Here is a 26,011-nt window from a genome sequence, read left to right on the forward strand (position 1 = left end):
TTCTAATAACCGGGCATATGATCATTTAATAAACGAGACTTGTGGTATCTAAAATTCATCTTGTACTGTGCCCACAAGTTAAGAATGTCCAGTTCTGAAAGGGATAATTCATCTCTTGTGTTACTGCTGCTGATAATATTATAGTAATATGGTTGTGTGGAAAAAAAACGTAACAATGCTGTTTTTGTAGCTATTCCCTCAGAAGCAACAAAATACAGGTGCAGCTTTTCATCAAAATAATTCATAAACACGTTTTAATTTCTAATGAAGGACTGTTCAACAGCTTAAACAATAGGTGTATGTAGAAAAATGTGCATTGCAACAAGGGAAGAGGGGTGGTATTGGGAGTCTTAAACAACAGCAAACTCAAACGACATGTTGGCTGATCCCTGTGGGGATAGATTTATTCACAAAATGCTGGAGCAACTCAGCAGGTCAGGCAGCATCTCGGGAGAGAAGGAATGGGTGACGTTTCGGGTCGAGACCCTTCTTCAGACTGACCTGCTGAGTTATTCCAGCATTTTGTGAATAAATTCCTTCGATTTGTACCAGCATCTGCAGTTATTTTCGTACACTAACTGTGGGGAGAGAGTTCCCCTTATCAATGACGGTTGAACCACTTAGAAGATGATAAGTTAATCAGAATCACCAATGGAGCCGCTTTTTGATATGCAAATAAATCTGAGACACATCCATGATTTCTGAGGGATTCTTCGCTCCTTAACAAAACTGTTTCTTCCTCAGCTGTACAAAACGAACGTGATCGGATCAGCAACAGAAGGAACAGCTACGAGAGTGGCAACTCCCCCTCCATCAATGTGTTGGCTCAGGCTGAAGCCCTTTCTCACCAGGTAGATTAGACACAGAACCAAGGATCTGGGCTTCTTCTTCCTCTCGCTTGCGTTGATCTTCCCTGCTGCCAGGCTTCACCCTTCGAGATGTCCACAAGGCTCTATAGGGCGCTGGTCAGGCTGCATTTGCAGTATTGTGAGCAGTTTTGGGCACCATATCTGAGGAAGGATGTGCTGGCCCTGGAGAGGGTCCAGAGGAGGTTTACAAGAATGATCCCAGGAATGAGTGGGTTCACATACGATGAGCGTTTGACGACGCTGGGCCTGTACTCGCTGGAGTTTAGAAGAATGAGGGGGGACCTCATTGACAGGTACAGAATAATGAAAGGCTTGGATAGAGTGGAGAGACTAGATGTTTCCATCAGTGGGAGAGCCTAGGACTAGAGGTCATAGCCTCAGAATTAAAGGATGTTCTTTTAGGAAGGAGATGAGGGGTAATTTCTTTAGTCAGAGGGTGATGAATCTGCGGATTTTTTTGCCACAGAAGGCTGTGGAGGTTAGGTCAGTGGATATATTTACGGCAGAGATAGATAGATTCTTGATTAGTATGGGTGTCAGAGGTTATGGGGGGAAGGCATGAGAATAGGGTCAGGAGGGAGAGATAGATCAGCCATGACTGAATGGCGTAGATTAGATGGGCTGAATGGCTTAATTCTGCTCCTATCTGGACTCAGTTCTCAGTCCATGTGCCAGGAATTGCCCTGATGGCTTTCGCTGTCAACACCATACCTGTGGCAAAATATTTGGTCGAGACCCAGGAAACATGACCAAATAGAGCTTTTTGTTAATCAAGAAACCCTGAAAAATCCTGCACCTATTGTCTATTGTCTATTGTCTATTGTCTATTGTCTATTGAGAGTGCAATGAATTTGAAGGTATTTCTCTGTGGGATCCAGGGAGGACCTGTTGGGCTGAATAGTCTCCTTCTGCACCATGATAAGTAAGTAAGAGAACATTTTAAAGTGTTAAAAATAAACCATTGGGGCATTTATACAGCCAGGTACTTCAGGCCTCCCTGTTGCTGTCATGATGTATTCGATAGTTGGAAATGGTCATGTTCTACAGAGGCAAGAATAATTTATATGGACACAAACACAACTCAGTAATTTTGTGTATGTTGAAGTCTGGCAGCTGGGCACTGTGCCTTCCACAGGTCTGGCAAAGGTAGATAAAAGCTGGGGAGTGTGCCTTGATGGCCTCACCCAGTATGCGCCCCTCCATCTCCGACCAGCACACAACTACTACAGAAATAAAAAAATACCTAATTTCTTTCTGGTACTCCCTGTGGAATACTAATCGATGGCAGGTCAACAGAGTCAATGTGCTGGAAGGAACACTGTGAAGGGAAAAAAGGTGCAGTTATATGTACCTTTCTTACTGTGCACACATCTAGCTTATATCAGGTTACAATTTGACCCATGTGCTGTACTGTAATTTAAGGGCAGGACGCCAATGGAAATAAATCTTGATGATTTACGACCTTAAACTGGTCAGTGTAAGACCACCAATAATATGAAGAAATACCGTGGATAACAGAGTTGAAAGAGAAAAATAGACTTGCTATCTTTTAGAACCTCAAAAATATTCCAAGGTGTTTTATTGATAATGAATAACTTATAACTTCCAGTGTAATTGGATCATTGTTAAACTGGCAAACAATGCTTAGTTGTGATATATTAGCTGCCCCAAAATCATGCTCCATTTTCTTTAACTTTTGATGTTAAGCAAGTAATTTTCCCACAAATCTGAATTAAATTGGATGTTTTGTATCTATCAGGAAAATGAAAAATGAGTGCATTCAAGTAATATTTTGCATGATAGTTGTTCTACACATGCCCATACAGATATATAACAAGCCAAACAATGAATTCTGTCACTGGGGAGCTGGTGTTCAGTGTTAAATATTTAAGTCCCAATATTAATTGACCTTGAAGGACTGCGCATGATATGGTTTCATGGCATTCATTACAAACTAAACACTTTTTATTGGATGATTAATTTTTTTTCTGGCTCCCAGGTTTTACTTTAGAATAGTATCATACTACCAAAACATGAATCTTTTTGAAAGTCAAAAGCCTGTTTACAGTCTCTTGTAAACTCTCATTGATGTTAGTGAAACAACAGGCTGTGCATTTCCATTCACATTAATCACTAGTGGAGCAAAAATAATCTCATTTGGCTTTTTAATTATCTGCATGAATGCTTCTTTGGATTGTGTTCTGGGAACAGCAACTGCTTGTGAAAACAATTAACATTTCCTGAGCTGTAATTTAATTTTGTGCCTTTTTTCTTCTTTTTTTTTCCGCAGATCGCCCTTTCGGTTTCCGCAGCAAACACAGACATCACCACGAAGAAGGTCGCGACTATTAGTGATGTCTGTGAGTCCATGAAGGAACAGTTGTTGGTTTTGGTGGAATGGGCAAAGTACATTCCAGCTTTCTGCGAACTGCCTTTGGATGATCAGGTAGTGTGAACAGCTCCAAAATGGTCACTTAGCTTCACCATTCTTCTATTGCAGCTTATTGCTGTATCAGGTGCTTTATGTTTATATGTGCACTCCCACATCTAAATAACCTGGCATCTAAATCTAGGCCATCTAAATCTAAATGGAGTACTGTGTGCAGTATGCAGGTACAGCAGGCAGGTACAGCAGGCAGTGAAGAAAGCCAATGGAATGTTGGCCTTCGTAACAAGAGGAATTGAGTATAGGAGCAAAGAGGTCCTTCTACAGTTGTACCGGGCCCTGGTGAGACCGCACCTGGAGTACTGTGTGCAGTTTTGGTCTCCAAATTTGAGGAAGGATATTCTTGCTATAGAGGGCGTGCAGCGTAGGTTCACTAGGTTAATTCCCGGAACGGCGGGACAGTCGTATGTTGAAAGGCTGGAGCGATTGGGCTTGTATACACTGGAATTTAGAAGGATGAGAGGGGATCTTATTGAAACATATAAGATAATTAGGGGATTGGACACATTAGAGGCAGGAAACATGTTCCCAATGTTGGGGGAGTCCAGAACAAGGGGCCACAGTTTAAGAATAAGGGGTAGGCCATTTAGAACGGAGATGAGGAAGAACTTTTTCAGTCAGAGAGTGGTGAAGGTGTGGAATTCTCTGCCTCAGAAGGCAAGTGGAGGCCAGTTCGTTGGATGCTTTCAAGAGAGAGCTGGATAGAGCTCTTAAGGATAGCGGAGTGAGGGGGTATGGGGAGAAGGCAGGAACGGGGTACTGATTGAGAGTGATCAGCCATGATCGCATTGAATGGCGGTGCTGGCTCGAAGGGCTGAATGGCCTACTCCTGCACCTATTGTCTATTGTCTAAATAATCTGGCAACATTGATTATTGATCTGTGGACTTGGGATTTTGACAGTTGGAGCATTTAAATGGATCGGACTGGTTTGGAGGGATATGGACCAATTGCGGGCAAGAGGGACTATTGTAGCTGGACATGTTGGCCGGTGTGGGCAAGTTGGGCCGGAAGGCCTGTTTACACACTGTATCACTCTATGACTATGACCATATTCAAGTGGTTAAATAAATCTAGAATAAAATGCTGCTATCAGTAGTTTTTAATGAACTATACTTCAAAGTGGACATGAGACATCAAAAGCAGATAAGGAGAATCCCAAGAGAGTCCATACATTTATTTAGAGCGCAAGGTTAACTATGGAGTGAATAGGTCCCTTTAGGATCAGTGTCGTCATCTATATTTGGAACCACTGGAGATGGGTAAGATCTTAAATGCATATTTCTCACCTGCATTTACTGTGGAGAATGTTGTGGAAGCTAGCAAATGCAGACCCCCCCCCCCCCCAACAAGATCCTGTAAATTCACTGAAAGTGATGACATAGATAGAGAAGATGGTGAATAAGGCATATGGAACACTTGCTTTCATCAGATAGAGCATTGAGTACAAGGGAAGACACAAAGTGCTGGAGTAACTCAGTGGGTCATGCAGCATTAAGTACAAGAGTTGGGACTTTATGTTCCAACTGTACAAGATATTGTTGATATCGTACCTAGAATATTGTGTGCAGTTCTGATATTGTGTATAGTTCTGCTATTGGAAGGATGTGATTAAGGCAGAAGGCATGCTGAAAAGAATCACAAGGATGTTGTTGGGACTGGAAGGTTTGTGTTATAAGGAATGACTGGATATATTGGGTCTGTGTTCACTGGAGCAGAGGAGTCGTGGTCTTTTACCCCCGGTAGGGCAGTCTAAAACTAGAGGGTAGACACAAAATGCTGGAGTAACTCAATGGGACAGGCAGCATCTCTGGAGAGAAGGCATGGGTGACGTTTCGGTTCGAGACCCTTCCTCGGAAACTAGAGGGCATGGGTTTAAATGGAGAGGGGCAAGTTTTTCACACAGAGGATTGAGGGTATATGGATCGAGGTGCGAAAGGAAGTGGAAGTGGTGGGTACTATTATCATGTTTAAAAGGCATTTGACCAGGTGCATGGATAGGAAATGTTTACTGAGTTGGATGATCAGCCATGATCATATTAAATGGCGGTGCAGGCTCGAAGGGCCGAATAGCCTACTCCTGCACCTACTTTCTATGTTTCTATGTTTATATCAACTGTAAGCAAATAGGACTAGCTCTGGAAGGCACCTTAGTCAGCATGGAAGGCTGGCTCCACCCTGGGGCGGAGTTGGATCCATGGGAGGTGGTCTTGGAGGGGAGGATGCTCCTCAAACTGCGGAGTGTTCTGGACAATACAACTCACCCCCTCCACGACACACTGGTCAACCTGGGGAGTACCTTCAGCAGCAGACTGGTTCCACCAAGATGCAGGACAGAACGCCACAGGAGATCCTGCTTTTCATGTATTTTGTGTTTTATGCCTGTTGGCAGATCAATTTCCCTCGTGAGACAAATAAAGTTCTATCGTATCGTATTGTACGGATATTTTGGGCCAATGGAGTTGTCTCCATGCATTGTAACTCTATGACAATGACTTTCATGGATTGTTATAAAACCCATTTATTTCACTGGTGAACTTCATGGAAACAGATCCGCACTTCCCACCCAGTCTAGTTTATCAGTGAACCCAGACCCAGATATTTGACCTCTGAACGGCCTGTCCCACTCAGGCGATTTTAAGGCGACTGTCGGCGACTAGGCTGTCACCGAACGTTTGCCGGGGTGTCGCGGGCATGATCGTGAGGAGTCTTCAATGAATCGTAGCGGATATCGGCGCGTCGCGGAAAAAAATTCTAGATAGATATTTCTCGGCGACAGCTGGCTTGTCGCCAGGTATCGTAGCTTATTGCGGGCGCTGTCGCATGCTGTCCCCAGGTTTGCTAGGTTGTCGCAGATGCATTTAGAAGCATGTAATAATAAATTAAGAAAAGGCATTTGAAGATACCAGAAGATAGTTTTGTTTAACCAATTTATTTACCGTCAGGACATTTGACAGGTAGATTGGAGGCGACAGTTTGACGGTCAGGTAAGCGTGGGAATTTCGCGATGTTTCCGAAGACGGTGTAATCTCTTAGCCAGGTGCTAGTTTCACGAAAAAAGTAACTTGTATCGACCTGACTCGGCATTGTCGTGGTCATTGTCGTAGGGTAAAAGAAAATGTTGGCGATCTGCTACGACTTTGACAGTCGCCGGCAGTCGCCTAAAATATGGCCTAAGTGGGATAGGCCCTTAATTGTCCTCTGTGATGAAAGGGCAAACCAAGTGCATTTAGCAATCAGCAATAAATACTGGCTCATCAAATCACATCCTTGAATGAAGAAAATGTAGAATTGCTGTTGTATCTGCACTAAACTCCGAAGGACCTGTGTAATTAACAAATTGAGTATATTTTGACTGATTTAAAAGCTCAAATAAACTTATAGTCCCGGATACTGAACTGATAGTCAATAGTCAATAGTCGTTTATTTGTTACATACACATAAATGTGTAGTAAAATGAAACATTACCCGCAGTTGAACAATAAGACCAATAAGATTAATCAATAAAAATGCAATAACACATACAATCACAACTAACACCAAACAAAAAGAAACATCCATCACAGTGAGTCTCCTCCAGTCTCTCCTCACTGTGATGGAAGGCCAGAATGTCTTTTTCTCTTCCCTGCTGTCTTGTCCCGCGGTCAGGCTGTTGGAGTTGCCACGTCGGGGCGGTCGGGGCTCCCGATATTGAAGCCCCCGCTGGGCGGTGAAAAAAAATCCCGCGGCCTATTTCAGGCCGCGCTGGATGGTGAAAGGTCCGTGGCGGGACGACCCAAGCCCCGCGATTCGGGGCGGGCGGACACGTTGCCTCTGCCGCTGCCGGAGCTCCCGATGTCGGCCCCCATCCAGGGGCCTGCGGGCTTCCGACGTCCACGCGGCCCACGCCGGAGCCTCCGGAGACGAGTCGCAGCCGTTCCCGCAGCATTCGCAGGCAGCCAGCGCCGCAGGTGGTGAGTCCGGACTGCGGGCTCTGCGAACCAGAGACCCAGGTGGTCCCAGGTGCATGGCCGGTGGTAGGCCGCAACGGGAACGGAGACACGATACAGAACAAAGGTCGCGTCTCCGTTCTGGAGAGAGAATGTTACAGTTACAGTTCCCGTTCCCTCCCACCCCCCCCCCCCCCCCAAAACATAACATACAACACTACATCATATTAACACTACAATTGAGACAAAAACAACAAAAAACACAAAAGACAGACGGACTGCAGGCAAGCCGCAGCTGCGACGGCAGCGCTGGCTCCTGAGAAAATGAGAAAATAACTGCAGATGCTGGTACAAATCGATTTATTCACAAAATGCTGGAGTAACTCAGCAGGTCAGGCAGCATCTCGGGGGAGAAGGAATGGGTGACGTTTCGGGTCGAGACCCTTCTTCAGACTGATGTCAGGGGGGCGGGACAAAGGAAGGATATAGGTGGAGACAGGAAGATAGAGGGAGATCTGGGAAGGAGGAGGGGGAGGGAGGGACAGAGGAACTATCTAAAGTTGGAGAAGTCGATGTTCATACCACTGGGCTGCAAACTGCCCAGGCGAAATATGAGGTGCTGTTCCTCCAATTTCCGGTGGGCCTCACTATGGCACTGGAGGAGGCCCATGACAGAAAGGTCAGACTGGGAATGGGAGGGGGAGTTGAAGTGCTCGGCCACCGGGAGATCAGTTTGGTAGCCGAGCACTTCAACTCCCCCTCCCATTCCTTCTCTCCCGAGATGCTGCCTGACCTGATCTGAGGGTGCATTGAGCTTCCGGCAATTATATTGGTTTTTCAACTGATTTCAATTGCGAGTTGCATTCCACACAGATTTCAGTTTTAATCTCTCCGTTTAAAAAAATTGAAGAAAACTAATTGAAAGGTTGATCCTGCTTTGTTAAATGAACTCGAAATGGCCACTTCAGCAACTTTTGTCGAGACCCACAAGAGCATGAACTCAAGGTTTAGTTTCGGTGAACCTGCTGGATTGTCATGTTGTATTGCTGTGAGATTAACCTTTGGAATAGCGTTCTGCACGTGGAAAGATAATTTTTGATAGAAACAAGTTTCAGTGAATTTTTCATGAATTTCAGTGGCTAATAGGAACATATCACTGCTAAAATGTTTTACCATGCAATATACTGTAATTCCCATTGTTTTATTCCAGAGCCTGTTTTCAATTAATCTTCACTAGTTATTCAGTTGCAATGTTTAGGATCTTTTTTGGTCTAAAATCGTTAACTGTTGGTACTGTGCTGATTATGGTCCAAGAACAGCAATCTGTTAGATGTCAGTTGATATCTCACCAAATTGTGAGACAGGGTTCATTAAATTGTTAATTTATGGGTTTCTATCAGGGAGCTAGGGTCAAAGTAGGCTTGTCAAGTAATCGATACATTGAGTTTCAAACTCTTGCCTTTATATATAAGCCCTTCTGTGGCATGCTCTGCCCTACTCACTGCTTAGATTATTTGAATTATTTTCTTGTCATTCCCCTCATTGCCTCATCGCTGAGGTCAGTTTTCAATAGTTTCAGATTTAATGTTTGGAATTCCTAATTTCTCATTCTTTTTCTCTTCCAAAATTTTTCATACTCCAAGATCTTTCTGAAGACCTTTCCTTTTGTGTCCCATTTTCCCTATTGCTGGCTCTCACGTTAGGGGTTAGGGGTGGTGTAGCGGTAGAGTTGTCCCAACTCTGTCCCAACAGAGTTGCTACCTTAGAGCGCTAGAGACCCAGGTTTGACCCTGACTATGGGTACTGTCTGTGAGGCGGTTGTACATTCTCCCTATGACCATGTGGGTTTTCTCTGGGTGCTCTGGTTTTCTCCCACATCCAAGGATGTACAGGTTTTTAGGTTAATTGGCTTGGGTAACATTGTAAAATTGTCCCTAGTGTGCAGGATAGTGTTAGTGTACAGCATGATTGGTGGTCACCAAGGACTCAGTGGGCCAAAGGCGTGTTTCTGCAGTGTATAAAGCCTAAAAATCTAAAGTCTATTTATGAAGCCTGCAGAATAGACAATAGACAATAGACAATAGGTGCAGGAGTAGGCCATTCGGTCCTTCGAGCCAGCACCGCCATTCACCGTGATCATGTCTGAAGAAGGGTCTCGACCCGAAACGTCACCCATTCCTTCTCTCCTGAGATGCTGCCTGACCTGCTGAGTTACTCCAGCATTTTGTGAATGAATGGCTAATACAATGTTCCATTGTATTAAAGGCACCATATAAATATACTTGTTGAAGCGGATTAAATTGTTCTAAGAAATATAGTCAGATACTATACGCCCATATGTTTTATTATGCAATAAGCATAAGCTATGTGTAGAAACATTTTTGGTGGACCTTTGGTAGATTCTATGTGCTGATGTGCCCTATGATGTAAAACTAATGTTTAGGAAGCCAAAAGGCGTCTTAATATTGCTAGGGTGCGCACACAGTTGGAGCGTGACAATGAACAGGGCAAATATTCACAAAATGCTGGAGTAACTCAGCAGGTCAGGCAGCATCTCAGGAGAGAAGGAATGGGTGACGATTCGGGTTGAGACCCTTCTTCATTTTCTTACATGAACAGGGCAAAGATCATTCAATGTTCCTGCTTCCAAGCGCTGAAAAGAGCTGCTTGCAAAATAAGGTCACATGCAGCCATGTCCCAGTGGAAGTGCCCAGAGGGGGTACCTTCCCTTTGCACCTACAGCTCGGCACTTGTGAACTGATGCCACTGAATTGCATCAGAGTGTGTCCTCCTATGATTGAAGTGGACAAAGGTGATTAAAGGGACTTGGTGCCTTAAACTTAACTCTGTTTATGCAGAAACATTACTTTGATGATAAGTGCATTTTAAATGATGGTTGTCGCGCATTAGAAACAAGCAGTCATGTCTTTTTAAGGATCCCATTGCCATTGGCTGTTTATTATGGCCGTATAAAAGACCCAAGTAAGATTCCAAACTACTGTATGAGCGGTTGGACAGACTTGGATTATTTTCTCTGGAGGTTGAGGGGAGACCTGATAGATGTATATGACGTTGTGAAAGGCATAGATAAGGTAGACAGTCAGAACCTTGTCCCCATGGTGGCAATGCCAAGGACATGAGGGTATAGCTTTAAGGTGAGAGGGGCTATTTTTAAAGGAGATGTACAGGGTGAGTTTTGTAGACGGAGCTTTGTAGATACCAGCAACATGCTTTCAGGGGTGGGAGTGGAGGCAGGTACGATATAGTGGCACTCAATAAATGTTTAGATAGGCACATGGATATGCAGACAATTAAAGGATACTAGACCAAGTGGACCCGTTGGGCCCAAACCTCTCCTGCATTGGTGCAGCACCCTCTCCTCCCCCCCTCCCCCCTCCCCCCTCCCTCCCCTCCCCCTCCCCTCCCCACTTTCCCTTCCCCCTCTCCATCCCCCTCAACCCCCCTTATACACCTTCCTCCCCCCTCCCTCCCTCCCACCTCCCTCCCCCTCCCTCCCTCCCTCCCCCTCCCTCCTCCCTCCCTAGGAGATAGATTTAAACTTTAAAATGTGAATAACTAAAATTATAACACCGATTTCAATAAAACTACTTGCTTTACCATTAAAACGATGACGGTGAGTAAGGTGGGCCTACAATTGTCAAGCTATCGTGTACCGTTTTGGTTGTAGTTCAATCACAAATAAACAAACAAACGAGAGTTTTAGTATATAGATGGGTCATGTGCAGGCAGATGAGATTAGCATTATATTTGGCACAGACATTGTTCCAATGCTGAAGATAGACACAAAAAGCTGGAGTAACTCAACGGGTCAGACAGCATCTCTGGAGAGAAGGAATGGGCGACGTTTCGGGTCGAGACCCTTCTTCAGAGCTGTGCTGTTTTATATTCTGTGTGCTCTTCCTTTCTTCCATCATAAGCCTACTTACCAGTGCTCATTTGGATTTCTCCTGGATTATTGCACTTGAAACTTCGTCACAGTCCTTATCTAAACATTCTAGAGGTGACGCGAGGGGCACTGCCCTTGGCACCAAGGCAGCACTTGACTGAGTGCAGCACTCAGGAGTCGGTCAAAGTGAAAGGATATAAAAGATAAACACCCCGATGACTGCGGTCTTTTCTCTTATAAGGAAGATGGTTGTGATTGTTAGAGGCCATTTTCCCAGCACAGGGACATCATTGCAGGTGTTCCTCAGTGTACTGCTCCAGATCCAAACATGTCCAACTGCTTCCTTCCTTCGTAAAGTCAGGAATTATTTATTTTAGTTTATTGTCACATGTACCGAGGTACAGTGAAAGGCTTTTCTTTGCGTGCTATCCAGTCAGAGGAATTACTATACTTAATCACAATTGAGCCACCCATAATGTACAGATACAGGATAAAGGGAATATGTATAGTTCAAGATAAAGTCCCATTAAAGATAGTCTGAGGGTCTCCATTGAGGTAGATGGTAGTTCGCGACTCCTCTCTAGTTGTTGGTCAGTTGTCTGAATGAATTTGTTTACTGATGTTTGCACTACAATCGTTTTTCATTTGCAACAATTCGGTAAGTGAAGCAGTGAATGCCTCTGAGCAGCTATATCCGGACAATATTCAGATCCGGGCTGATAAATGACTGGTAAAATGCACATCACAAAGTTGCTGGGCAGTGACTGTCCCCAGAAAGAAAGAGAGTCTGATTATCTTTCATTGACATTCAACAGCAGAGCCATTAAGGAAGCCCAATGTTCTGCACCCTGAGGGGTGTCACCATTCACCTGAGACCCAATTGCCAAAAAATACTGTGGGTACAAAAATAGTTCAGAGGCTGGGTGTCTTGCAGAAAACAGCTCATCTCCTGACACCACAAAGCCTTCTCTCCAAAATTCAAGGCACGTCAGAAACATGCACCTTTCCCTCGGCAAACAATGAACCATTCTACTTTTTCCTTATCATCGTATGAATATGAAGAAAGACTGGATAGACTCGGCTTGTACTCGCTGGAATTTAGAAGATTGAGGGGGGATCTTATAGAAACTTACAAAATTCTTAAGGGGTTGGACAGGCTAGATGCAGGAAGATTGTTCCCGATGTTGGGGAAGTCCAGAACAAGGGGTCACAGTTTAAGGATAAGGGGGAAGTCTTTTAGGACCGAGATGAGAACGTTTTTTTTCACACAGAGAGTGGTGAATCTGTGGAATTCTCTGCCACAGAGGGTAGTTGAGGCCAGTTCATTGGCTATATTTAAGAGGGAGTTAGATGTGACCCTTGTGGCTAAAGGGATCAGGGGGTATGGAGAGAAGGCAGGTACAGGATACTGAGTTGGATGATCAGCCATGATCATATTGAATGGCGGTGCAGGCTCGAAGGGCCGAATGGCCTACTCCTGCACCTATTTTCTATGTTTCTATGTTTCTATCATCTGCTTTGATCTGTCGTTTTCAAACCTTACCCTTCTATACTTCTAGGCTCCCTCTCCCCTGATTCTCAGTCTCGGTCTCGACCTGAGATGTCACCCATTCCTTCTCTCCAGAGATGCTGCCTATCATTCTGAGTTACTCCAGCATTTTGTCTGTCTTCAGAAACATGATGGCACATTCTCCACTTGCCTTGCACCAATAACCCTCAACATGCTCAACATGCACGCCAAAGCAGCCTGCTTGATTGGCTCCTCTTCAATCAGCCAAAATATTCATTACATTCAGCATCACCACATAGTGTCTACAGAGTACACTGTGTACAAACTTCATTACAGTTACCCATCCCAAACGCATACATTGTTTACATTCTCATGTGCAGGCAATTACCATGGAAGTAAGTTTCTCATCTGGTGGAATTGGTGTAGAGAGGCCAGTCATTTTCTCCCTCATGGACTCTCCCTTCAGCTGTATTCTTGTCATTCTTAGCCATCACCATTTATCAGTCATTTTTACCAGTCATTTATCAGCCCAGATCTCAATGTTGTCCAGGTCTAGCTGCTCAGAGGCATAGATTGCTTCATCTATCTGAAGGTGCTGGGTGGAATATAACAATTTGGGGGTGCAGGGGAGGAGTGGGAAGGATGTGATTTTGCAGAAAGGGAATTGAAGTGGAACACGATGTGAGGTATGCCTTTACAACATAATTCTGCATTGCATGAGAATATGAATTAATGAATGCTCTGTGTGCTGTGTTTCCACCTCACTTTACTTCATCCCACCTGCACTTATCATGCTCTGTTTCTGGGCCGTGACAACTTAAGCCGCTGTCCCACTTAGGCGATTTTTTTAGGCGACTACAGGTGACTAGGCTGTCGCCACACGGTCGCCAGGGTGTCGCCTATGTGGTCGTGAGTCGTCTCCAAAGAGTCGTAGCGTTTTTCTGGTCGCCGCTGGATTTTGAAATGTCTAAACATTTTCGGCGACTGTTGGTTTGACGCCAACGATCGTAGCTTGACGTCTCCTGACGTAGGCGCTGTCGTGGGTTGTCGCCAGGTGACGTAGGTTGTCGCCAGTGCTGACTTCGGTGAATTCCATTGGCGACTACCAACGTCACCCTACGTCAACTGGCGACAGGTACCAGCGTCAAAACCGGAGGCGAAAATGATGTGAATTGTCTTCAGTTGTCGCCAACAGGGTCGTAGCTTGTCGTGGGTAGACGTAGGTTGACCTCAGTTGTTGTAGGTTGTCGCCTGCGTAGCTTGCCATAGCTTGAAGTCGACTAGGTGGTAGGTTGTTGTAGCTTGTCGTATACATTGTCATGGGGGGAGGGGGGTCCAGTCGCTGTTTTTTTGGCGACCTGCTAAGACTATGACAGTCGTCGGCAGTCGCCTAAATATTCGCCTAAGTGGGACAGGGGCTTTAGGTGAGCAAACTTGAAATAATTCAAAGCGGACAAAATTGAAATATTTTTAGCTGAGTGGGAAGTTGCTCCATTGGAATCACGATCGTATTGAATGGTGGGGCAGGGTGGAAGGGTCAGGTTGCCTGATTACCTTGTGTGTTCACTATTTGGAAAAGCCTTAACAATATTGGCTTTGTTGGTCTGAGAGAGGGTGTTGGCAGACGGAGTGAAGCAGAATGATGGCAGAATACATGGTTAAAGCTCAGGTCCTGGATTAGACAATAGACAATAGACAATAGGTGCAGGAGTAGGCCATTCGGCCCTTCGAGCCAGCACCACCATTCAATGTGATCATGGCTGATCATTCACAATCAGTACCCCGTTCCTGCCTTCTCCCCATACCCCCTGACTCTGCTATCTTTCAGAGCTCTATCGAGCTCTCTCTTGAAAGCATCCAGAGAATTGACCTCCACTGCCTTCTGAGGCAGAGAATTCCACAGATTTACAACTCTCTGACAGAAAAAGTTTTTCCTCATCTCCGTTCTAAATGGCCTACCCCTTATTCTTAAACTGTGGCCCCTGGTTCTGGACTCCCCCAACATTGGGAACATGTTTCCTGCCGCTAATGTGTCCAATCCCTTAATAATCTTATATGTTTCAATATTATTAAGTAATAATAATCAAACTCTTTTAATCTACAATGTCAATAGATAGTCTAAGGCAACCCTCATTAGTTAATAATAATATACATCTTAATTTCTCATCTGTGTTATGAAACCAGGTTGCTTTGTTGCGAGCACATGCTGGGGAGCATTTGCTGCTTGGAGTGGCGAAACGTTCCATGTCGTATAAAGACGTCCTATTGCTCGGTAAAAATTCCTTTACATTCATTTTAACTTCACATTTCATTTAAAAATAGAGATGTTTCTTAGAAATAGTGCAGCATAATTAATGTGAGCGATTCTTACTTCAAAATAATTTAAAACTCTTCTGACCAATTGTGCCATTTTGAACAGGGAACGATTATGCTATACATCGCAACAGTCCGGAGATGGAAATTAGTCGTGTGGCAAATAGGATTTTGGATGAGTTGGTGCAGCCTTTCCAAGAAATTCAGATAGATGACAATGAATACGCCTGCTTGAAAGCAATTGTGTTCTTCGATCCAGGTCTGTACACATCTTCACGTCGAAAGGAAAGTTTGGCATTGTGCCACTGTGACAAGACAAGGAGCACATCATGAGGAGAAGCAAGTCGTTTGGAACGTATCTGTCGAATTAGAGCTTTAGTTTTAAGTTGCTGAAGTTGGGGTTTGAATTGCTTCACTGCCTTTTGATAATCAAACGCCGTTTCAGCGACTAGAAATCATTTTGCAAAACCAGCATTCCTTAGACATTCCTTGTCTACTCGGAACCTATACACAAAACCCACATGGTTGCTGCTCACCTATGTTCTCAACGTGCTCTGGTGACCGATGAGGCTCTACACCAGTTGAGAGTTTTTATAACACTACAGATCCTCCCCTAGTTGCGATGGGGTTCTGTTCCTGAGACATAGAAAATAGGTGCAGGAGGAGGCCATTCGGCCCTTCGAGCCAGCACCGCCATTCATTGTGATCATGGCTGATCATCCACAATATAGAAATATAGAAACATAGAGACGTACTGGTATGTAGGTTAATTGGCTTGGTAAATGTAAACATTGTCCCTAGTGGGTGTTAATGTGCGGGGAACGCTGGTCGGCGCGGACCCAGTGGGCCGAAAGGGCCTGTTTCCGCGCTGTACCTCTAAACTAAAATATCCACAAACCGAAAAGTTTGCACGTTGGTAATGCAGTTACCTGGCAATACATTTAAATAAAAACATAGGCCAATGTAGGGAAAAAGAGCAGTTAAACCAGGGTGTTTAGCACAACCATTCAGGTATTTGCCTTGGACATTGTTCCCACATGGCACAAAATGCTTGCAAACCCATCCTGTAGGTATTCCAAATATTGGTTCACATGTACAGGCTGTACATAAGTTGGGTGTTTGTAAATTGGGGAGGAGCTGTACTTGCAATACTATACTATCACAAGATATGACCACATTAACAAAAATCTTTCATGCACCAAACTCCTGACTTTCATCAATTTGGCAATAAATGGAAAAAAAACGGGACAATTATAACTAAAAAGGTCTAAAAGAACTCGCCATTTTGTCATTATCCAGATGTAGTTAGAAAGTCTGTGTGGCAAAACGTTAGAACATATAAGAATCAAGTTCAAATTTCACAGATTCTGGGTGTGGAAACAATCACCCTGCCAATATCTTTAGATTATCTTCTGTCTTGGGCTAATTTATTGTTGCAGTTGATGTATATTATAATCATGAAAGGGGTGCAATGATTGACTGAATCAATAGCACTGGTTTTGGTTGTCAAAGTCAAATTTGCCCTCGTTGTGGAAGTATGTATGAACAAGAAAATGTAAAGGTCTTGGTAATAATTTAAGATATTGTCATCGAGTTAAATGTACCATGCAAATGCATGTAGAAGTTGTAGCACGGAATTCTATATGACTGCATTTGTTAACTAAGTTGAAAATTATATTTGTGCTCTCATTGGAGAGCTAAGCAGTGATAACACTTCAAATAACCATGTATGTGTAGGAAGGAACTGCAGATATTCATTTGTTCAATATCTCTCTATATCACTGTTTATATCTCTTGTTCCACTTTCCCCTGGCTCTCAGTCTGAAGAAAGGTCTCGTCCCAAAATGTTACCTCTTCCTTTTCTCCAGAGATGCTGTCTGACCCACTGAGTTATTCCAGCTTTTTGTGTCTATCTTCAAATTGCAACATACTTCTTATATCATGCACATCCAAGGGTACAATGGTGACATTTTAATTTCTTTGAGAGTTAATTCAAAACAATACTGTCGATTCAGTCAGCCGTTCTACACAACCAAGCTAAGAAATTGCTTCATTTAAAACTATTTACGCTGAGCTGAACGTGGATGTAAATGCCCCGTGAATATCCATGAACATCTAGGTTTACAAAGAATAATGTGAGCTTGTGTACGTGCTGAGGCCCAGGGACGCAGGATCTACATTCAGGTGATCAGAGAAACATAGAAACGTAGAAAATAGGTGCAGGAGTAGGCCATTCGGCCCTTTGAGCCTGCACCGCCATTCAATATGATCATGGCTGATCATCCAACTCAGTATCCCGTACCTGCCTTCTCTCCATACCCCCTGATCCCTTTAGCCACAAGGGCCACATCTAACTCCCTCTTAAATATAGCCAATGAACTGGCCTCAACAACCTTCTGTGGCAGAGAATTCCACAGATTCATCACTCTCTGTGTGAAAAAAAACATTCTCATCTCGGTCCTAAAAGACTTCCCTCTTATCCTTAAACTGTGACCCCTTGTTCTGGACTTCCGCAACATCGGGAACAATCTTCCTGAACGATCAACACATGTACCGTTCCGTTGAAAGCCTCGCCACTCTGATTGTCAGCTCGATAGATATGATTTCATTTGCATGATTATTGACGGTTGTCTAAATATGATTCCAAACAAGATTGAAAGAAGTTGAAAGAAAATGCTTCTCAGAGTCTTTTGAACATTTGTAAACCACCATGAGGTTCAAGCTAAGGGTGGGAACATGGCTCTGAAATGACTGGTGGTGTACCACAGTGTATCTTTTCAAACCCACACAGCCTCAGGCAATGGATTAGATCTAAAATCTGGTGCAACCAATGATAATTCTAGAAAACCTCTGAGCTGCAAAAACTGTCTCGTGAAATCCTTTCACAGGCTCACTGGGTGTAGATGGATCTGAGGTAGGCCGCCAGATAGTAAGACACAAAGTGCCGGCAAACTCGGCAGGTCACGCAGCATCTTGAAGGGAATGGACAGGCGAGGTTTCAGGTTGGGACACCTCTTCAGACTGAAGAAGGGCCACAACCCAAAATGTCGCCTGTTGATTCCCTCCCCAGATTCTGTCTGACCCATTGTTCCTCCACCACCCTGTGTTTTGCTCAAGATTCCAGCGTCTGCAGTTCCTTCTGCTCCTTACGACAGTAAGTTCCTACCTCTCGTGCGCGACAGGCACGGGATACAGGCGACCACTATACGGCTTCTGAAGCCTGTTTTGTGGCTCCATCTGGTCAAGCCTGATCTGCACCTGTGGGGATGGGGGGGAAGACTGTCGCAGATGGTAGAGCTGCCACTTCACAGTGCCAGAGACCCAGGTTCAATTCTGACCTAGGGTGCTGTCTGTGCGGAGTTTGCATGTTCTCCCTGTGACCGCATGGGTTTCCTTCCATATTGCATTCAAGAGAGAGCTAGATAGAACTCTGAAGGATAGCGGAGTCAGGGGGTATGGGGAGAAGGCAGGAACGGGGTACTGATTGAGAATGATCGGCCATAATCACATTGAATGGTGGTGCTGACTAGAAGGGCCGAATGGCCTACTCCTGCACCTATTGTCTATCCCAAAGCCGTGCGGGTTTGTAGCTTAATTAGCCTTTGTAAATGCCCCTGTGAAGGAAGTGGATGAGAACATGGGATAACATGGACCTAGAATGAGTGAGTGATCAATGTTCAGCATGGACTTAGTGGGCTGAAGGACAATGCCATATCTCTAAACTAAATTAAGCCTGAAAGGTTTTACTTAGAAATCTGAGTATTAATTCAATAGCTTGGCAATGTGGTGAGTTTATAGATTTGGTAAATGACAAGTATGCAGCCCCTATTTTTGTCCCTTAATTGCAGCGGCTGCAATATCGCCTCTTCTGTTTAAAAATATGTCACAAGCACAACAGCACATTATTTTTGCTAACAACATTTTACTAAACCAATCTTCAACCTGTAAACTCAGCTGTATTGAGCAATACATACACCGATCAGCCAAAACATTATGACCACTGACAGGTGAAGTGTTAATCAATAACATTGATTAGCTTGTTACAATGGCACCTTTCAAGGGGTGGGATATATTAGGCAGCAAGCGAACAGTCAGTTCTTGAAGTTGATGTGTTGGATGCAGGAGAAATGGGCAGGAGTAAAGACCTGAGCGACTTTGACAAGGGCCAAATTGTTATGGCCAGATGACTGGGTCAGAGTATCTCTGAAACGGCAAGGCTTGTGGGGTGCTACCAACAGTGGTCCGAGGAGGGACAAACCACAAACCGGCGACAGGGTGTTGGGCGCTCTAGGATCATCGATGCGCGAGGGCAACGAAGGCTATCCCGTCTGGTCCGAACCGACAGAAGGTCTACTGTGGCACAAGTCACAGAAAATTTTAATGCTGGTCACGGGGGGAATGTGCCACAATACACAGTGCATCGCACCCTGCTGCGTATGGGGCTGCACACGGAGGGCCAACAGCATATTAGGCAGGTGGTCATAATGTTTTGGCTCATCAGGTCATAATGTTTTGGCTGATCGGTGTCTGTCCTCACTGAACTTCCGATGCTGTTGTTTTTCTCCCAGTTACAAATATGTGCGTACATTTGATTTCATCTTCAATTATTTTCTTTCAGATGCAAAAGCTCTAAATGATCCAACAAAAATCAAGAGCATGCGTTACCAAGTGCAAGTGAGTCTGGAGGATTACATTAACGATCGGCAGTATGATTCTCGAGGACGATTTGGGGAACTGCTGCTGCTCTTGCCAACTCTTCAGAGTATAACCTGGCAAATGATTGAACAAATTCAATTTGTCAAACTTTTTGGACTAGCTAAGATTGACAACTTACTCCAAGAAATGCTGCTGGGAGGTATGTGATGTTTGTTCCTTATCGGCTGAAGAGTAGTTTGTACAAGCCTGTTTACTAATTAATCTTTTGTGACCCTCAGAGGCTCCAGTGTTTTCATGCCTTGCTTCTTTAGCTCAATAATTTTGCTGGGTATTTACTTCTTGAATTGTCAAATCATCTGCATCCGATAGATACCCAGATACACTTGAAGTGCTTTTCTGCCGTGGTGACAAAATCCTCAAACCTCATCAAAGTTGAGGTTTTCTTGCAATCTAAAACACAGTGGGTTACTTTTTCTCTTGAAAAGAGAAGATTGAGGAGTAAGCCAGTTAAGGTTTGTGAAATTAGCAATAGTTTTGATGCAGTGGAGAAAAAAAGAGAGTTTTCACCTTTGCGAATTAGCAAATTCCAACAATTACTATGAAATAACATCCATGAAATCAAAAGGAGTATTTGGAACATTAAAGTGTAAGTCAGATGCTCTTATGATGGGTAGGAGAAATGGTCCGAAGAAGGGTCTCGACCCTAAATGTCACCTATTCCTTTTTCTCCAGAGATGCTGTCTGACCCGCTGAGTTACTCCAGCTTCTGTGTCTATCTTCGGTTTAAACCAGCATCCGTAGTTCCTTCCAACACTGTTACGTGTTTATGTTGGATGAGGAAGGCTGGGAGCGGCTCAAATGTGAAGTTGTGTTGATTGTTCTTTCTGTGATGTGTGTTCAATGGAGTTCCACATAAACCCACAGCACTAATTTCACAGATTAGAGTTGCCATGTTTTCCCAGAAAGAAAAGTGATTTATACTCTGAAACACTGCTCCATTTTTTTGTAATTAGCGTCCTATTTTTCCCCAGGGATGAGTGGTTCAGAGAATGATGAACCTTTCCCATTCCTTCGCCAATGCTTCTTTCTACCGTTCCTCCAATTCAAGCAGAGGTTGACTATCCTGCTGACATTTTCCTCTCCTGTAATGAAATGTTACTGCTCTGCCAATTTGGAACTCGTGAAATTAGAACACTGTGTAAGAAATTCCTTGTGTTCTATCACTCTGATGCATCGTGTCAATGGGTTTGCATACTGTAGCACAAGCAAAACAAGTGCAGTTACTCCAGCACTTTGTGTCTATCAACCATAATTCACCAATTCGCACTAGTTCTATGTTATCCCATTTTTGCATCGTCTACATATTAGGGGCCATATATAGTGGCCAGTTAACCCACAAACCCACATGTTTATGGTTTGTGGAAGTAGACTGGAGCACCTGGAGGAAACCCACGTGGTCACAGGGAGAACATGTAAACTCCACACAGACAGCACCCGAGGTCGGAATCGAACCCGGCTCTCTGGTGTTGTGATTCAGCAGCTTTACCGGTTATGCCATTGTGGCGCCCACAATAGTTAATTAAGATAAACTAATCTAGAATATGATAGCTTACCCTTGACTTATTATAACTTCCAGTCTTCTGGCTTAATGTTATTTACCACAGAGTTTTGGAAAATGATGATCAGAACTGTTATTGCACTTACCCAGCTTGCTTCTGGAATATGGATGCAAGCTGTTAAGAGATGTTCTGACTTAAGGTCTTTTATTTAGTTGGTACCTTGATCTGAAAATTGAACTTGGCATATGGACGATTACATAAGTGCAGATTTTATACACTGTTCAACATTTTAATGGAAGCATTAACCTTTTAATAATAAGTGGCAATATCTCGGTGCCACTTTCTAGCCTGAAATGATGCAAAGTTCAGTGGTTGAGTGATTATAGTTCTCACAAATATTGCATTTACAATCCCACCTTAGTCACAGCGCAACTGTTGTTGAAAACGCAGACATCTCATTAATGCATTTCATGAAATGTCACCATTCTTTCTCATGAAATTTTCGGATCATTCCATTCCAGACCGGATAGTGTTTTTATTCATCTCAAGAGTTGCAATAATTAGGACAATCTGAGCAATGATGGGATTGAGTTGTGACATTACTTTGCAGACCCATACCCATGGAATCATTCTTTTTTTTTTAATCGAACAAGTATTTGTTTCCATTCTTTGCCCTATTATTTGCATCATTTTACTCTTAAAAATTAAGCAAACACAGCTGATCATTAACTCCATGCAGTGATTGCGTCAACTCACCTTTGTCACATTCTGTGTTCAAGTTGAAGTTTCATAAGGATGGTTCATAAATTATGTACATTCTAGCAATCGCATGGACAAACTACTGCAGCATCAACTCACAGTTTGTATGTTTGAATGTTAACGTGCTGAAAGCTGTTCAGAGGAAAGGTTCATGGGACGAATGCCTGCCATGGGCGAGTTGGCTTTGGGGGAAAGATTAGATCGGCAATGCTTACATAGCCTGAAAAGTGACAGGTGATTTCATACATAGAACATAGAACAGTACAGTTCAGGAGTAGGCCTTATGACCAACAATGTCAGTACCGAACATGATGCCAAGATAAACTAATCTCCTTTGCCTGCACGTGATCCATATCCCCCTGTTCCCTGCATATCCATGTGCCTACCCAAAAGCCTCTTGCATGCCACTATCATGCCTGCTTTCACCACCACCCCCGGCATCAATTTCCAAGCACCTACTGCTCTCTGTGTAAACAAAAAGTGCCGTGCATATCTTCTTTAGGCTCGAAGGTAGACGCAAAATGCTGGAGTAACTCAGCGGGTCAGGCAGCATCTCAGGAGAGAAGGAATGGGTGACGTTTCAGGTCAAGACCCTTCTTCAGTCTGTAACGCGGCGGTAGAGTTGCTGCTTTACAGCGAATGCAGCGAATGCAGCGCCGGAGACTCAGGTTCGATCCTGACTACGGGTGCTGTACTGTAAGGAGTTTGTACGTTCTCCCCGTGACCTGCGTGGGTTTTCTCCGAGATCTTCGGTTTCCTCCCACACTCCAAAGACGTACAGGTATGTAGGTTAATTGGCTGGGTAAATGTAAAAATTGTCCCTAGTGGGTGTAGGATAGTGTTAATGTACGGGGATCACTGGGCGGCACGGACTTGGAGGGCCGAAAAGGCCTGTTTCCGGCTGTATATATATGATATGATATGATATGCTGCCTGGCCCGCTGAGTTACTCCAGCATTTTGTGTCTACCTTCGATTTAAACCAGCATCTGCAGTTATTTTCCTACTCTTCTTTAGGCTCTGTCCTCCTCACCTTAAGTTATGTCCACCTTAAGTTATGTCCACCAGGGGACATTTTTACCCTGGTGAAAAAGGTTCTGCCTGCCTTTGAACCATATTGGAAAGGATAGTTCCCCTTGTGGAAAAGTCTTTTGAACCTGAAGTCATAGTTGAAATATAACAATTCATTCATTTAAGAGAGATACATGGTGATATTTTGTTTCTGTCTGAGAGTTTACTTCTGATTTAGTTTGTTATAGTTATGTGTACCGTGGTAGAGTGAGAAAGGTTTTGGTTGGTGTGCTATTGAGTCAAAGAGAAGACTGCATATGATTAAAATCAAGCCGTCCACAGTGTACTGATAAAGGATAAAGGTACAACATTTAGTGCTAGATAACGTCTGATAAGGTCTGATTTAAGGTCATTCAAAGGTCTCCACTGAGGGAGATGGGAGGTCAGGACCGCTCTCGAGCTGACGAGAGCACTGTTTAGCTGCCTGATAACGGCGGGGAAGAAACAGGCCTTGAATCTAGAGGCCTGTGTATTCTGTACCTCTTGCCGAATGGGAGAGGGGAGAAGAGAGAGTGATCAGCATGAGATTGGTCCTTGATTATGCTGGCAGCCTTGCCAAGGCAGCGTGAGGTGAATGAATGAATGAATAAGTTTATTGGCCAAGTATGCATATACAAGGAATGTGCCTTGGTGCTCCGCTCACAAATGACAACACAAACATCCAGTACATGGAGTTAATGGAAGAGAGGTTGGTTTGCATGATGTCCACAACTCTCTGCAATTTCAAGGAAGTAAAGGCATTGGAATTTTTTCTTGGCCATAGGTTTGATGTGGCTGGTCCAGCACAAATTGCTGGTGAAATTTATTTTTTCAACAAGTTTTCAACAATATCTACAATATGCCATCAATGTACTGCTTGTGTGTGTACTGCTTCACTTCCTGAATTCACTCACATTCTCCTATGCCTTGACATTGAGGGAGGCAGTCTGAGGAAGGGTCTCGACCCGAAACGTCACCCATTCCTTCTCTCCAGAGATGCTGCCTGTCCCGCTGAGTTACTCCAGCTTTTTGTGTCCATCTTTGAGGGAGGCATTGTTGTCTTGGCACCAAATTACAAGGTTCTCAATCTTCGTTCTGTACTACGTCTCATCATTATTTGATATCAAATCTACTTCGGTGGTGGCATCTGCGAACTTGTCGTTGAGTTGGATCAGTCTTTGTAAAAGAGTGATGGAAGCAGGGTCATTGAATATTTTTAAGGGCTGGGGTAAATAGATTCTTGTAAGCAAGGAGGTTAAGTTTTACCGTGGATATACCGGAATGTGGATTTGAGATTACAATCAGATCAGCTATTATCAGTTATTATTAAATAACGGAACAGACAATAGGTGCAGGAGGAGGCCATTCGGCCCTTCGAGCCAGCACCGCCATTCAATGTGATCATGGCTGATCATTCTCAATCAGTACCCCGTTCCTGCCTTCTCCCCATACCCCCTGACTCCGCTATCCTGAAGTGCTCCATCTAGCTCTCTCTTGAATGCATTCAGAGAATTGGCCTCCACTGCCTTCTCAGGTAGAGAATTCCACAGATTCACAACTCTCCGACTGAAAAAGTTGTTCCTCATCTCCATTCTAAATGGCCTCCATTCTAATTTGTACGATACGTGTATGTGAATGCACTTTGACTAATAATTGGTAGCTTTTTGTGATTTTAATGAATGTTGTGTTTAGAAAAGTACGCTGATGTTTACACCTTAGAATATGTAGACTGATAGAAAATGTTTGAAGCTTGTGTGGAATCATCGCGATTATTTGCAATTTTAAAAGTTCAGTGTATTTTGCCAGAAGATACTCATTTGTGTGCCCACAATAATTTGATCTACGTATGTTAATTCTATGCCTTGAGTTAATTTCGAGATGTATTATTATGTCCACTAATTTATCGACCCAAAACGTCACCCATTCCTTCTCTCCAGTGATGCTGCCTGTCACGCTGAGTTACTCCAGCATTTTGTGTCTATCTTCGATTTAAACCAGCATCTGCAGTTTTTCCTACACGTATTATAGGTTGTATTTCTGTTTTTCCCTTTTACAGGTACAACTAATGAAGCAAGCCATCTCCATCATCCTTTAAACCCTCATGTAGCCCAGGATCCCATAACAGGCCAAACCATTTTGATCAGTTCAATTCCTACAGCAACTCACAGTCAACAGATATGTATGTATTTTCCTTTCATTTTAACGTTACCAATTTTCTGTAGTCTGCAATAGTTTGAGAATTTAATGAAAATATTAGCATCCTTAATAATACCAATGCAGTAATAACAATGAGGAAGTAACTACATGCAAGGCACAGCGGTGGAGTTGCTGCCTTACAGTGCCAGAGACCCAGGTTCGATCCTGACTACAGGTGCTGTCTGTAGGGAGTTTGTACGTTCTCCCCGTGATCTGTGTAGGTTTTCTCAGAGACCTTCCATTTCCTCCCATACACCAAAGACGTACAGGTTTGTAGGCTAATTGGCTTGGTGTAAATGTAAATTGTCTCTAGTGTAGATAGGATAGTGTTAATGTGCAGGGATCGCTGGTCGGCGTGGACTCGGTGGGCTGAAGGGCCTGTTTCTGCGCTGTATCTCTAAACGCTAAACTAAACTAAATTAATATATAATATTTTCACAGCAAATAGATTGCTATTGCATTATGATACTGTAAGTCAAATACAATGTATTTGAAAGAAGGTTTTGCGAAGAGAGAAATGGCCAGTGAAATGGAAAACAACTGCGGCTGGTGGAAATCTGAAACATAAACAAACAATAATGGAGATACTGAATTGGACACTCAGAAAGAGTTAATATTTCAGGTTGATGATCCGTCATCAAAACTAGAATAGTAATTGAACAAGTGTATTTTAAGTTGCAGAGAGGGGGAGTGTTGGGGAGAACAAATCTGAATTGGATAGAGATCTAGATAGCCTTAGCGGGCAGCCAGGGGCTCAGAGTAGTAGATGCACCAGTGACACAGCGGTAGAGCTACTGCCTTACAGCCCCAAAGACCTGG

At 43.7% G+C, this 26,011-nt stretch overlaps 1 protein-coding gene across 1 annotated transcript in view; it reads left to right on the top strand.

Moving 5' to 3' along the window:
- Positions 1-26,011, top strand: part of LOC144592918 (hepatocyte nuclear factor 4-gamma-like) — a 140,865-nt gene that overhangs the window by 111,876 nt on the left and 2,978 nt on the right. Inside the window, exons 4-9 of the mRNA XM_078398185.1 lie at positions 745-851; positions 3,160-3,315; positions 14,845-14,932; positions 15,080-15,232; positions 19,592-19,828; positions 25,053-25,175. Of these exons, the coding sequence (XP_078254311.1) occupies positions 745-851; positions 3,160-3,315; positions 14,845-14,932; positions 15,080-15,232; positions 19,592-19,828; positions 25,053-25,175 (864 nt within the window). The remainder of the gene's footprint in view (positions 1-744; positions 852-3,159; positions 3,316-14,844; positions 14,933-15,079; positions 15,233-19,591; positions 19,829-25,052; positions 25,176-26,011) is intronic.

The sequence above is a fragment of the Rhinoraja longicauda genome, chromosome 4 (assembly GCF_053455715.1).
Source record: "Rhinoraja longicauda isolate Sanriku21f chromosome 4, sRhiLon1.1, whole genome shotgun sequence".
Classification (NCBI taxonomy): Eukaryota; Metazoa; Chordata; class Chondrichthyes; order Rajiformes; family Arhynchobatidae; genus Rhinoraja; species Rhinoraja longicauda.